The 12,679-nt window shown below is 38.2% G+C and overlaps 1 protein-coding gene across 1 annotated transcript in view; it reads right to left on the bottom strand.

Annotated features, from left to right (window-relative positions):
- Polr2E (DNA-directed RNA polymerases I, II, and III subunit Rpb5) overlaps positions 1-12,679 on the bottom strand; it is a 128,405-nt gene that overhangs the window by 84,627 nt on the left and 31,099 nt on the right. The window contains exon 3 of the mRNA XM_090382699.1: positions 5,664-5,725. Coding sequence (XP_090238825.1) covers positions 5,664-5,725 — 62 coding nt within the window. The remainder of the gene's footprint in view (positions 1-5,663; positions 5,726-12,679) is intronic.

The following is a 12,679-nucleotide window of genomic DNA, read 5'->3' on the forward strand; positions in this document are numbered from 1 at the left end:
CTACCTGCCATAACAAAACACTCTTGTTGAATTTCATCTGGATTCACATTTCTGTCCAAATTCCCTTTCTTTCTTTCACAATATTCCTTCAAACGCTGGGCTATAGATTTTGACACGTATTAATCATTATGCTGATATAATGGTATAACGTAGTGCGTCACTGCTCAATTGTACTTGTGTCACTACACTTGTTGCGTACAATTGAGTTTTCTTGGGTGCGTGCGTTGTACTTGTTGCATCACTGCAGCAACAAGTAAAACGCATGCGCATCGGGTTTGGTGACAATTTCTATGTCATGTAACACTTTTTTCCAAATAACTGCTGTAAAAACATTTTAACGTCAAAAAGAACTCCCATTTCACCCATCCATTCACTCCAAATGCCTGTCCAGCTCAGCCTTAAATTTATTTAAGCTATCAACTTCCACAACAAGAGATGCAAGTCTGTTCTAGCAATGAAGTACACGCTGGCTAAAGGCAAACTTCTGCACATCTATTCTGCAACTGTTTTTTCTCAATCAGAATCTATGCACCCTCAGGTTCTTAATCTGAGCAAGAAGAAGAATCCCATCAGCACTGAGCTAGCTTAACCCATTCAAGGCTTAATACACCTCAATCAGATCACCTCACATGTGCCTAATCTCCAGGTACTGCAATTTGCAGAATTTGCCTTTCTTGGTAAGAGCACCCTTTGTTCCCCTCACCAACTTGTACTCATTCTAGCAACTCTACATCCTTCCTAAAATGGGACCTCCAGACCTGTACACAGTACTCAAGATTTGGCCTGACCACTGCCTTGTACAGTGAGATAGTCACCTCCTAGTCCCTGCTAGAAAAATTCCTATATATCATTGACAAAACTCCATGACCTGCTCTGACAGCTCGTCTGCACTGCTCAACAGACTTCATATCTGACTGCGCAATCACCCCTAGGTCTTTTTCACTCTCCACTTCCACACAGTTGGTATGTTTCTGTTCTCCAATTTGCAGAGCAGTTTTCCATGTGCAACAGTATCAAAAGCTTTCCTGAAATCCAAGTAGTCAGTCCTCGTATAACACGTGTTTACACTAAATGAATTCGATCATATTCGATCATACACGATTTATAAATAGGGGAACGATATCGCATATAACACGAACCGAAATCACTTATGCACGATTCGCCATTGTGTTTACAAGAAATGGCAGTCGAACACAGAATCACACCAACTGAACACACCACGATAGGAATGAAGAGAAGATTCTGAAAATGTATTTATGTTTTTTATATCAGTGAAGGGGAAACACATTTAACCATAATAACATAAAAACCCAGACAATTCCAGCTATCGGTATTATCGCAAATGCAATTAGATCGAGTTTACTACCAGTTTATAACAGATTCCACTAGCAGGAACGCAACTGGAAATTGTTTTTATTGTTTTATGGTAGTAACCCCCAGAAACATGTTTTAGTAAAATGTGAGCTAGTAAGGTGTTCATAGTGTGTCTCTGCGTTTACGGTGTTGTTTATTCAGTTGCTACACGCATGCAGCTTTGTTTATGTGTATCAAGTGTGCCTCCTCATTTTGTAATTGTGCTTTATTCCCCCATAAAAATGAGTAAAATACTTAAAAGGTGTGAAAAGCAAACATCCTGGTGAAGACACTACAGATTCAGAGAGAAAAAGAAAAGCAATATCGATAAACAGAGGCGGACTAGGTCAAAAATTCTTACCCGGGAAAATTTGTAGTGGCCTGCTGATACTAGCGTTTATGGCCAAAATCACACTGGCCTTCGGCCCACAGGGGTTTCCCCGGTAAGGCTTATGGCCAGTCCGCCTCTGTCAATAGAGAAAAAATATGAAATTGTGAAACGCTTTGACGGAAATGAAATATATTTAGGGCTGTAGCACATGATATAAATGAATATATCACGTGCTACAGCCTTAAATGAGGCAACGCCGAGAATTAGAAAGAATGCAGAGAAAATAAAAATAACTTTCATAGCAGGAACAACTCAAAGTGCAATTAAAATCCATTAGATTAAGGCACAAAGAATTGGAAGAGATGGAATGGCTGTCAGCTGTTTCGATAGAAAATCAAAAAAAAAAACAAGTCTGCTTACAACAGAAGCAAAAGCAAAAGCGACTGTTACGTAATATTTTATTACGTAATAGTCATAATAAAATACTTACATATTTTATTATGTAATAGTCGTAATAAAATACTTACATATTTTATTACAATAATTTATTGTGTTTGGTAATGTTTTGGTTACAAATATGTGTTCAATCTTGGGTGGTCGGCACCTAACCCTATTTTTCCCATAGGGCCTGTTGTTTATATTGCACGATTTTGCATTGCACGAGGGTTTCTAGAAACACAACTATCGTGCTATACGAGGACTGACTGTATATGATATCAATTTTTTTTTTTTTGCATCAAGTTCTTTTGTTATTGTTATTTGGTTTTTAGGAGCATTAGCAACTAAGGCCATATTGCTCAGGGATGTGCGGTGGTCATTCCTGACCTTTCTGCATCCTCCATATTTGGTGGTGACGGGTTCGAACCCCGGTCTAATCAAGAAGCATGTGGTACGCACTGCTGCTCCTTCCCACCTGGCTACGGAGGCGCCCCAGTTCCTTTGTGGCCACATCACAGTATCCAATCAAATTGGTCAGACATGACTTCCCTTTAACAAACCCATGCTGTGTCTTACCTATTACTGCAATCTTCTCGAGATGATCCTGCAATGCTTCTTTAACCAGCGACGTCATTGTTTTCCCCAAAACACAAGTTAAACTAGCAGGTCTATAGTTATTTGTGTCACTTGTTCTCAAATTCCAACAAAGTCAGTGAAGCAGCTGAAAGTCTAAAATTATACTGAAGAAATATCATCTAGTAGAGGGGAAAAAAACAGAGCTAAATCTGGTGAGAATGGCAGACGAAGGACTACAGTGACAGAGTGTTTGACAAGAAATTCTTAAATGGAAAGGGCTGAATGAGAAGGAGCATTGCCATGATGTAAGCAACAATTTTCCACAGCCCGCTTTTCCAGCCATTTTCTGCAAACAACATGCATAATTGTCATAGAACTGTTTTGAAGTATTTCTGGTTCACTGTGTCTGACCATGCAAGGCAAATTCATAATGAACAATGCATTATGAGTAAAATGTTTGATAAGCATGATTATTTGATAAAGACTGTACTGCTTTTTTCAGCCTTGGAGAAGGAATCATCCAACAAGAGGATGACTCCAACAAGAGGTCTTTGTTTCTAAGTCATAACCATATATATGAAACCCATCACCAGTAATGATAAAAGAAACAAAATATAGATCAGCAGCAGCAATATACTGATGAAAATCTTGATGTGTGAGAAGTTGCTGCTTTTTGACCACATGGTTGAAATGTGCTGCATTTCCAAATCTTGTATTAAAATTTGACCTCAGCATTAACAAAGGCATTGGATGCATGAAAGCAAGCTTATATAGCATTAGCCAAAAAAAAAAAAAAAAAATCCCATTTCACCCATCCATTCACTCCAAAAGTTTGTCTACTTCTGCCCTGAACTTATTTATGTTGTTGGCCTCCACTACAACAGATGGAAGTTTGTTCTGACTATCAACCATCCGCCGGCTAAAGGCAAATTTCTGCACATCTATTCTACAATTGTCTTTCCTTGAATTGAATTTATGTCCCCTCAGGGGACTAATCTGAGAAAGAGGAAGAATCCCATCAGCATTGAGCTTGCTCAAATCATTCAAGGCCTTATACAACTCAATTAGATCATCCTGCAGGTGCCTATTCTCTAGAAGCTACAATTTGCAGAACTTAAGCCTTTCTTGGTAACAGCATCCATTTGTTCCATTCACCAATCTCATTGCCCTTCTCTGTACTCGTTCCATATCTTTCCTAAAATGAGGCCTCCAGACCTGTATACAGTACTCATGGTGTGACCTGACCATTGCCTTATACAACAGGATAATCACCTCCTTGTCTCTGCTAGAAAAATTCCTATATATCATTGAAAAAGACACCATGAGCTCCTTTTGCAGCCTGTCTGCACTGCTCAGAAAACTTTATATCTGACCGTACAATTACCGCCAGGTCCATTTCATTCTCTACTACCCCGAGTATAGTACCACCCAACTGATACGTTATTCTGGGGTTACTGCTACCCATATGCAGTACTTTACATTTGTCAATGTTAAACTTCAGTTGCCACCACTCAACCCATTTTCAATTAAAGACTAACTGTCACCCTTTGATCCCCCTTTGTGAATTGGGGACACATTTGCACTTCTCCAGTCCATGGGGACCTCCCATGAGTTCAAGGAAACTTTCATAACTATGGCTGAGGATTTGCTTGCTTCCTTTTCTGCCTCCTTTAATATAACTGGATAGATTCCATCCACCACCAGGGGCCTTTCTTACGTTCAACTTCAACAATTTCTCCTCCACTTTGCTCTCAGTTATTACAAAATCACTTAGCTCCCTTTGAGAGTTTGATAATCATCTGGCCCTCTCCTACTTGAATAACTCCTCAGGTGTGAATGTAGATGCAAAATACTAATTTAGTTTGGGCAGCTATCTGGGAATGATCATCTACAGTCAAACCATTGATATCAAGTGGACCAATCTGATTCATCCCCTTCCTTTTAGAGTTTATATATATAAAGAAGTCTTTCCAGTTTTTCTTTGTAATCTTTGCCAAAGATTTCTCATAATCTGCCTTCTCAACCTTCTATGGGACGACCTTCCTTCGCATTAGCATTAGTAGGGCATATGATGCCCTGATCTAGCTTATATCTGCCATATGCTTTTGTCTCGCCTGATAATTTATATGCATCCCATGTATTTTTCTTCTCTGCCACGAGGTCCATTAATTCATCTGATATCCATTTAGGCCTAAACCTTGAACAGTATTTCTTTGTTGGTATGAAAAGCCTAGTACCCTCCAAGATTAAGTCCCAGAAGGCTTTCCATTTAGAATTCACTGTTGGTAACATCATCAGTTGATCCCAAGAATTTAAAACTCTGAGACCGCTGTAGTCACCTTTACAAAAGCAAAAACCCTTCCCCTTACCCCTCATATGGTAGTTACATCTTTAAGTAAATCCCACCACATCAGTACACTGTGATCACTGCCACCTAGTGGTTCCTTTATCTACTGCAAAGCTTAACGCATGAATAATCACTGCTGATAATCAGATCAATTACTCCCTCTGGTTGCCTCTCAAACATGTTGCTATAGAAAACAGTCATCCAATAAATCCACAAAAGTCTTGCTAGTGTGCGACTGATCAACCCACAAGTTCCAGGCAATATCTAGAAAGTTAAAATCCCCAATTATAACACATTCTGATTTACTGGCCCACTCTATTTCTCTGCACAATTGCTCATTATACTCATTAGATTCATTAGGCCTATAACACACACACACACACACACACACACACACACACACACACACACACACACACACACACACACACACACACACACACATTTTCCCATTCCCAGTGCTTATGTGGACCTGCTAGTTTAATAAATATTAAAAAAAAAAAAAAAAGCAATTTGTATGTCCACTTTCTCTATAATTTTGTATGACAAAACTGATTAAAACTATCCCACAAAAAAAAAATAAAATAAAATAAAATTTATTCAAATACAACACCCTACCTGTTGGATCATCATTGTGGGCAACCAGAACTATGAGATCACTCCGAGAAGGTTTCCTTTCACTATAATAAAAATTACTTATCATACTGAGCAAGCAGAGACATAAGCAGAATTAATAGTATTCTGAGAAAACAGAAAATTTTATTTTTAAGCACTTAACATAAAGAATGTATAGGGAGCATTATATATATGAAATCATCAATTTATAACTGATTATTACTATATATTCAATTTAACAATTATGAATATGACTTGTAAATATTATACCGATACAATATGAAATCATCATTTCTATGATGATTTCATATTGTTAGCTGTACTATTATCTTTTATTTTTGGATATATATACAGTAAGAACTGGTTATAGTGATCACTGATTATTAGAATTAGCTACTTTGTAGAATCAAATTCAAATCAATAAAATGCACTATACTTTCATTGTTTATTAGAATCACATTTTCGGTTATAAGAGTCAATTTTGACTGCCGCTGATATTTTTCTAAAGCACATTTCTGGAAATCACAACAATAAAAACAATTTGCAGCTTTCAGTTTATTGAGCTTTTCTGTTTGTACAATCTGTTATAAACGGGCAGTAAACTCGATCTTATTGCATTTGCAATAATACCAATACAGTCAGTCCTCGTATAACACGTGTTTACACTACACGAATTCGATCATACACGATTTATAAATAGGGGAACGATATTGTATATAACATGAACCGAATTCGCTTATGCACGATTCGCCTTTGTGTTTACAAGAAATGGCAGTCGAACGCAGAATCACCCCAACTGAACGCAACACGATAGGAATGAAGAGAAGATTCTGAAAATGTATTTATGTTTTTTATATCAGTGAAGGGGGAAGACATTTCACCATAATACCGTAAAAACTCACACAATTTCAGCTATTGGTATTATCGCAAATGCAATTAGATCGAGTTTATAACAGATTCCACTAGCAGGAACGCAACCGGAAATAGTTTTTATTGTTTTATGGTAGTAACCCCCAGAAATATGCTTTAGTAAAATGTGAGCTAGTGAGGTGTTCATAGTGTCTCTGCCTTTTCAGTGTTGTTTATTCAGTTGCTACATGCGTGCAGCTTTGTTTATGTGTATCAAGCGTGCCTCCTCATTTTGTAATTGTGCTTTATTCCCTAAAAATGAGTAAAATACTTAAACGGTGTGAAAAGGAAGCATCCTGGTGAAGACACTACAGATTCAGAGAGAAAAAGAAAAGCAATATCGATAAACAGAGGCGGACAGGGCCAAAAATTCTTAACCAGGAAAATTTGTAGTGGCTTCATACTAGCGTTTATGGCCAAAATCACACCGGCCTCCGGCCCACCGGGTTTCCCCGGTAAGGCTTATGGCTAGTCCACCTCTGTCGATAAAGAAAAAATATGAAATTGTGAAACGCTTTGAGCGAAATGAAAGACCATTTGATATTGCATGTGCTACAGGCCTAAATGAGGCAACGCAGAGAATTACAAAGAATGCAGAGAAAATAAAAACAACTTTCATAGCAGGAACAACTCAAAGATTGGTGAGAGGAACGAAGGGTTGCTCTTACAAAGAAAGGCTTAAGTTTTGCAGATTACAGTGTTTAGAGACTAGGCACCTGCAAGGTGATCTGATTGAGATGTATAAAGCCTTGAATGGTTTGAGCATGCTGAATGCTGATGGGATTCTTCCTATTGCTCAGAATAATCACGTGAGAAGGCATAAATTCAAATTGAGGAAAGACAGTTGTAGGAAGTTTGCCTTTAGCCAGCAGGTAGTTGATTGGTGGAACAGCCGTCCATCCATCTTTTGTTGTGGAAGTTGGTAGCCTAAATAAATTTAAGGCTGAGCTGGACAGATATTTGGAATGAATGGAGGGGCGAAATGGGAGCAGTTTTTTTTTGGCTGATGCTGCATAAGCTTTCTTTCTTGCATCATATGCCTCTGCTAATGCTAATGTTAACAACCCTGCCAACCTTTGTATCATCCGAAAAACCTGGACACCAATCCCGATATACCACCATCAACACCATTGACAAATACACAAAACAACAATGGGCCCAAAACTGAACCCTGGGGAACTCCACCAACAACATCTGTCCACGAAGAGCAGTGTCCATCGACCACCACTCTCCGTTGTCTCCCACTCAACCATCCCTCCATCCATTGTAGCAACCCACCCTCAACACCACACCTCTCCAACCCATACAGCAGCCCCCCAAGCGCAACAGCATCAAAAGCCTTCCCGAAATCCAAGTACATGACATCAAAATTATTTTTGGCATTCAGTTCCTCTGCAACCACATCATAGTACCCAATCAAATCGACCAGACAAGACCTCCCCCCCAACAAAAACTCATGCTGTGTTTAACCATTACTGCAATCTTGTCTAGATGATCCTGCAATGCTTCTTATGTGTTGGTTATTCAGCATTTAGTGCCTCAGATGCTTAGTAATGATAAATGCAACAAGCAGATGACATTTGCTATGATCTCATAATGGAACCTGATAACAATCAATTGTTCCTAGATTCCACCACCACCGGGATAAGACTGTATTTTATCTATGACCCACAAAACAGTGTAAATCAGTGACTTGAAAATCACCTCATTCTGCATGTTAAAAAAAAAAAAAAAAGTTTAACGGAAATACAATGGACTGATGAGCATAATAGGTTAGAGATAAGTACAGTTAATGCAATTATTACCTGTGTTTTTAATTTTAGGGACTTAAACTGCACAGATTTTAAAATTAAAATTAAAAATAACAAAGATCAGTTAAGTGCCGTGAAGAGTTTGCTAAATAAAAAATAGTTTTCATACTTATTGCATAAATTTTCTTGTTTAAATTTAAGAACTGTATTTTTTTGTTAATTCTACATTTTGAAAATTTGTTTTATTAAAACAAAATTCTGCACATTTTTTTCCAAGAGATGACCCCCCCATGGATAACAATGCCATAAGATAAGTGTCCCTGTTTTGTGTTCTTCCAATATGGACACCCTATGTATAAGGCAATATTCAGGCCACACCTTGGGTACTGTATACAGGTCTGAAGGCCTCATTTTAGTAAGTATTTAGAGTTGCTGGAACAAGTACAGAGAAAGGCAACGAGATTGATGAGGAGAACTTAAGCCTTTTTTACCAAGAAAGGCTTAAGTTCGTTCTGCAAATTGCAGCATCTGGAGCCTAAGATCAGATCACCTGCATAGTGATCTAATTGAAATATAAGGCCTTGAATGGTTTTATCGAGTTCAATGCTGATGGGATTCTTTCTCTCACTCAGATCATACACCTGAGGGGGCATAAATTCAAACTGACAAAAAACAGTTGTAGAATAGATGTGTGGAAATTTTCCTTTAGCGCGTTAGCTAACTCAAGTTGCCAGTTAGCTAACACAAACTCTCAAAAACAAATGGGAGTTTGTGTTAGCTGTCAACTAACACAAGCTCCCATCAGTTGTTCTGTTAGTTGACAGCTTAAATAAATTCAAGAAAGAAATGGAAACTTTTGGAGCAAATGGATGGGTGAAATGAGAATTTTTTTTTGCCAATGCTTTATAAGGTTGCTTTCTTACATCATATTCCTCTACTAATGCTAAGTTTCTGACAAGAGAATGCCAAGAAAAGCAGCAGACTTCTTTACTTATATTAACAGTACAAGGAAAGGGCTCAATCACATTGGTCCACTGGATGTTGATGATCCTGCTCAGGTTTCTGATAAACTAAACAGGTATTTTGCACCTACATTCAATAATGAGGCATTCTTCAGGAAGGGGAATGCCAGAAGTTCATCAAAATGTAACAGGGAGCTAAATGATTTTGTGATAACTGAGAGTTAAGTGGAACAGAAATTGTTGAACCTTAACATAAAAAAGGTGCCTGGGTTGCATGGTTGGTTTTTATGGGGGTTTTCTAGCAAAAGGGCAACTAAAGCTAAATTGTGTCTGTCACATTAATGATGTAAATGAAGTAAGTTTTCCTAGTCAAGTGTTAGAAATATTTGTATAAATGAATCTGCATTAGGAAACTTAATACAGTGGGCTGATTTGCTTCATCACTGAGATGACTCAGGTCTAATGAATTATGCTGCATTAAAAGAGATCTAAAATTTGTCACTCAAGCAGATTGACTGTGGGGACAGTCAAGGAGGATATGTTTCACTGTTAGCAGGCAGGGATAATGAAAACAGTAAGGAAGATTCTTACCTGCCAACAAATGAAAGTGGGTGAGAGGAGTATGCACAAAGCATGTCCTTGCAAGGATCTTGTCTTGTCTGTTTAACCATGAACTAAAGTTCCAGTGTTGTAGCATTTTCTTTATTTGACACCCATTATATATGGATTACAAACCCATTATATAACACCTGATGTATAATGGATTTGTAATCCATATAAGGAATAAAGGCAAGTGAAAATACAGGGATGAGCAAGATCTATCCAATTATATTAAGAGAGGCAGCAAAGGAGGTAAGCACACCCTTAGCAATAATTATGACAGCATCTTTGGATTCAGGGGACTGGAGATGTGCAAATGTATTTCCAATTCACAAAGCTAAATCACAAAAAACTAAATTACAGACCTATTATTTTCCAAGAGACCCCATTATTTTCCCCGAAACAGAAGTTAAACTTCTGTTTCGGGGAAAATAATGGGGTCTCTGGCTAAAGAGGTAATGCAGGACAATCTATATGGGAATGCAATTATCCAGCAGACAGCAAGGATTTGTTAAGGGGTGATCTTGTCTGACCAATCTGACAATACCAAGATCCAGAAAAAGAGAAATTTCATGCAAAAGAAATATTTTGATATCATATACTTGGATTTCAGGAAAGCTTTTGATACTGTTCCACATAAAACACTGCTGTACAAATTGAACCAGTGTGCCATTAAGGGTACAGGAATATATTGGATAAAGGAATAGTTGGGTGGTTATTAATTGACATTGCTCTTCGTGGACTAATATATTAGCGGAATACAAAAGGGTTCAGTGGTAGGCCCACTGTTGATTTCTATATTTATTAAGAATATTGATGATGGTATATCAGGTTTAATGTCCAAGTTTCCAGATGATACAAAGGTTTGAAGGGTAGTTAATGAGAATAATAAGGATAAGCTACTGCAACAAGATCTAAAAAAAATTAGACACATGGGCTGAGAAATGGCAGTAAATGTTTAATATTGACAAATACAAGGTACTGCATATGGATAGCAGAAATTCCAGATTAATGTACCAACTGTGTAGTACTACACTCAGGGTTGTAGAAAATGAAAAAAACCTGGTATTAATTGTGCAGGTGGATATAAATTTATCTGAGCAATGCAGACTGGCTCCCAGCACAGCTCATGGGGTTTTGTCGATTATATACAGGAACTTTGCTAACAGAGATAAGGAAGTGATTTTTCCATCATACAAGGCACTTAAATACTGCATACAGGTGCTGGAGGCTCATTTTAGGAAGGATGTAAGTCTATTGGAACTGGTACAGACAATGGCAATGAGATGCTGGTGACTCTATTGTCAGGAAAACAGGGAACATGCTTTGTAAAAAGGATACGTGGAACAGGACCAGAGTATGTCTGCCAGGGGCAAAGGCTCATGACGTCGTGCAGATATCATCTTTTAAGGGCATAAAAGGTGATATAGTTGTACATACACATAGGCACTAAAGATATTAAGAGTAGGAGACCAGCAGAATTAATTAACAAGTACAGGTCACTGTTGAAAAAATGCCGTGAATTAGGGTCGAATTCGAAAGTGCCTGCAATTCTGCCCAGACACGATAGGAGGGAGTATATGATGAGAGCCTTGTCGATCAATTCAGCCCTGGAAAGATTGTGCTTGTTAACAGGAGAGACTGCTTTTACAGGGATGGGATACATTTAAATAGAAAGGGTGCAAGAATATTTGCTGATGCTATCGAGGCAGTATTAGGTGGGTCAGAAAACTGTTAGCTTGGGGGGGAAACAAGGACTAATAGATTAACAGTAGCCACTGGCAGAGGTGAAAGTGATTCTTGCACTGCTTCTATTGGAATGAGCAGAAGCCTGGAAAACAAGAGGCAGGATATTTCAGAGACTGCTGGGAGTCATTGCGGTACAAGTAAACACACGGGTTGTGTTAGGGTGGCTAAGAATAGGAACCGGTGCATGTATACTTGAGTGTACACCAATGCTAGGAGTTTGATAAATAAATTTGATGAATTTGAGGTATTGCTCAAAGCATCAAAGGCAGATATTGTTGGGATATCAGAGACGTGGTGTCACACAGATATAAGGAATGCAGAACTGGAATTTAGGGAGTACAATGTGTACAGAAAGGATAGACAGGATAGGAAAGGAGGAGGGGTTATGCTATTAGTTAAGAAACACATAAAATCCAAGGAAGTGAAGCAGTCGACATTGCTGGACAGTGCAGTGTCGAGTCAGTTTGGTGTGACATAAGCATTGGGAGATAAAAATTGAGAGTAGGAGTAATGACTCTGATGAGTATAATAAGACACTGTACAGGGAAATAGAGTGGGCCAGTAAATCATAGAGTCTCTTAATGGGGGATTTTAATTTCCCAGATACTGACTGGAATTTGTAGATTGGTCACTCACACACTAGCAAGGCTTTTGCAGATTTATTGGACGATTGTTTTCTACATCAGCATGTTTGGGAGGCAACTAGAGGAAGTAATACTCTTGATTTGATTATCAGTATTGATTCTTCATGCATTAAGAATCTGCATACAAAGGAACCACTAGGTGACAGTGATCACAGTATGCTGAAGTCAGATTTCCTCAAAGAGGTAACTACCATCAGGGGTAAAGGGAAGGGTTTTTGCTTTTGTAAAGGCGCCTACGATGGTCTGAGACAGTATTTAAATTCTATACAGTGGGATCAACTGATGATGTTACCAACAGCAAATTCAAAATGGGAAGCATTCAAAGAACTTATCTTGGAAGCTACTAGGCTTTACATACCAACTAAGAAATATTGTTCAAGGTTTAGGCTTAAATGGATGTCAGA

The sequence above is a fragment of the Mastigoproctus giganteus genome, chromosome 10 (genome assembly GCF_048544385.1).
Source record: "Mastigoproctus giganteus isolate SK-2022 chromosome 10, ASM4854438v1, whole genome shotgun sequence".
Lineage (NCBI taxonomy): Eukaryota > Metazoa > Arthropoda > Arachnida > Uropygi > Thelyphonidae > Mastigoproctus > Mastigoproctus giganteus.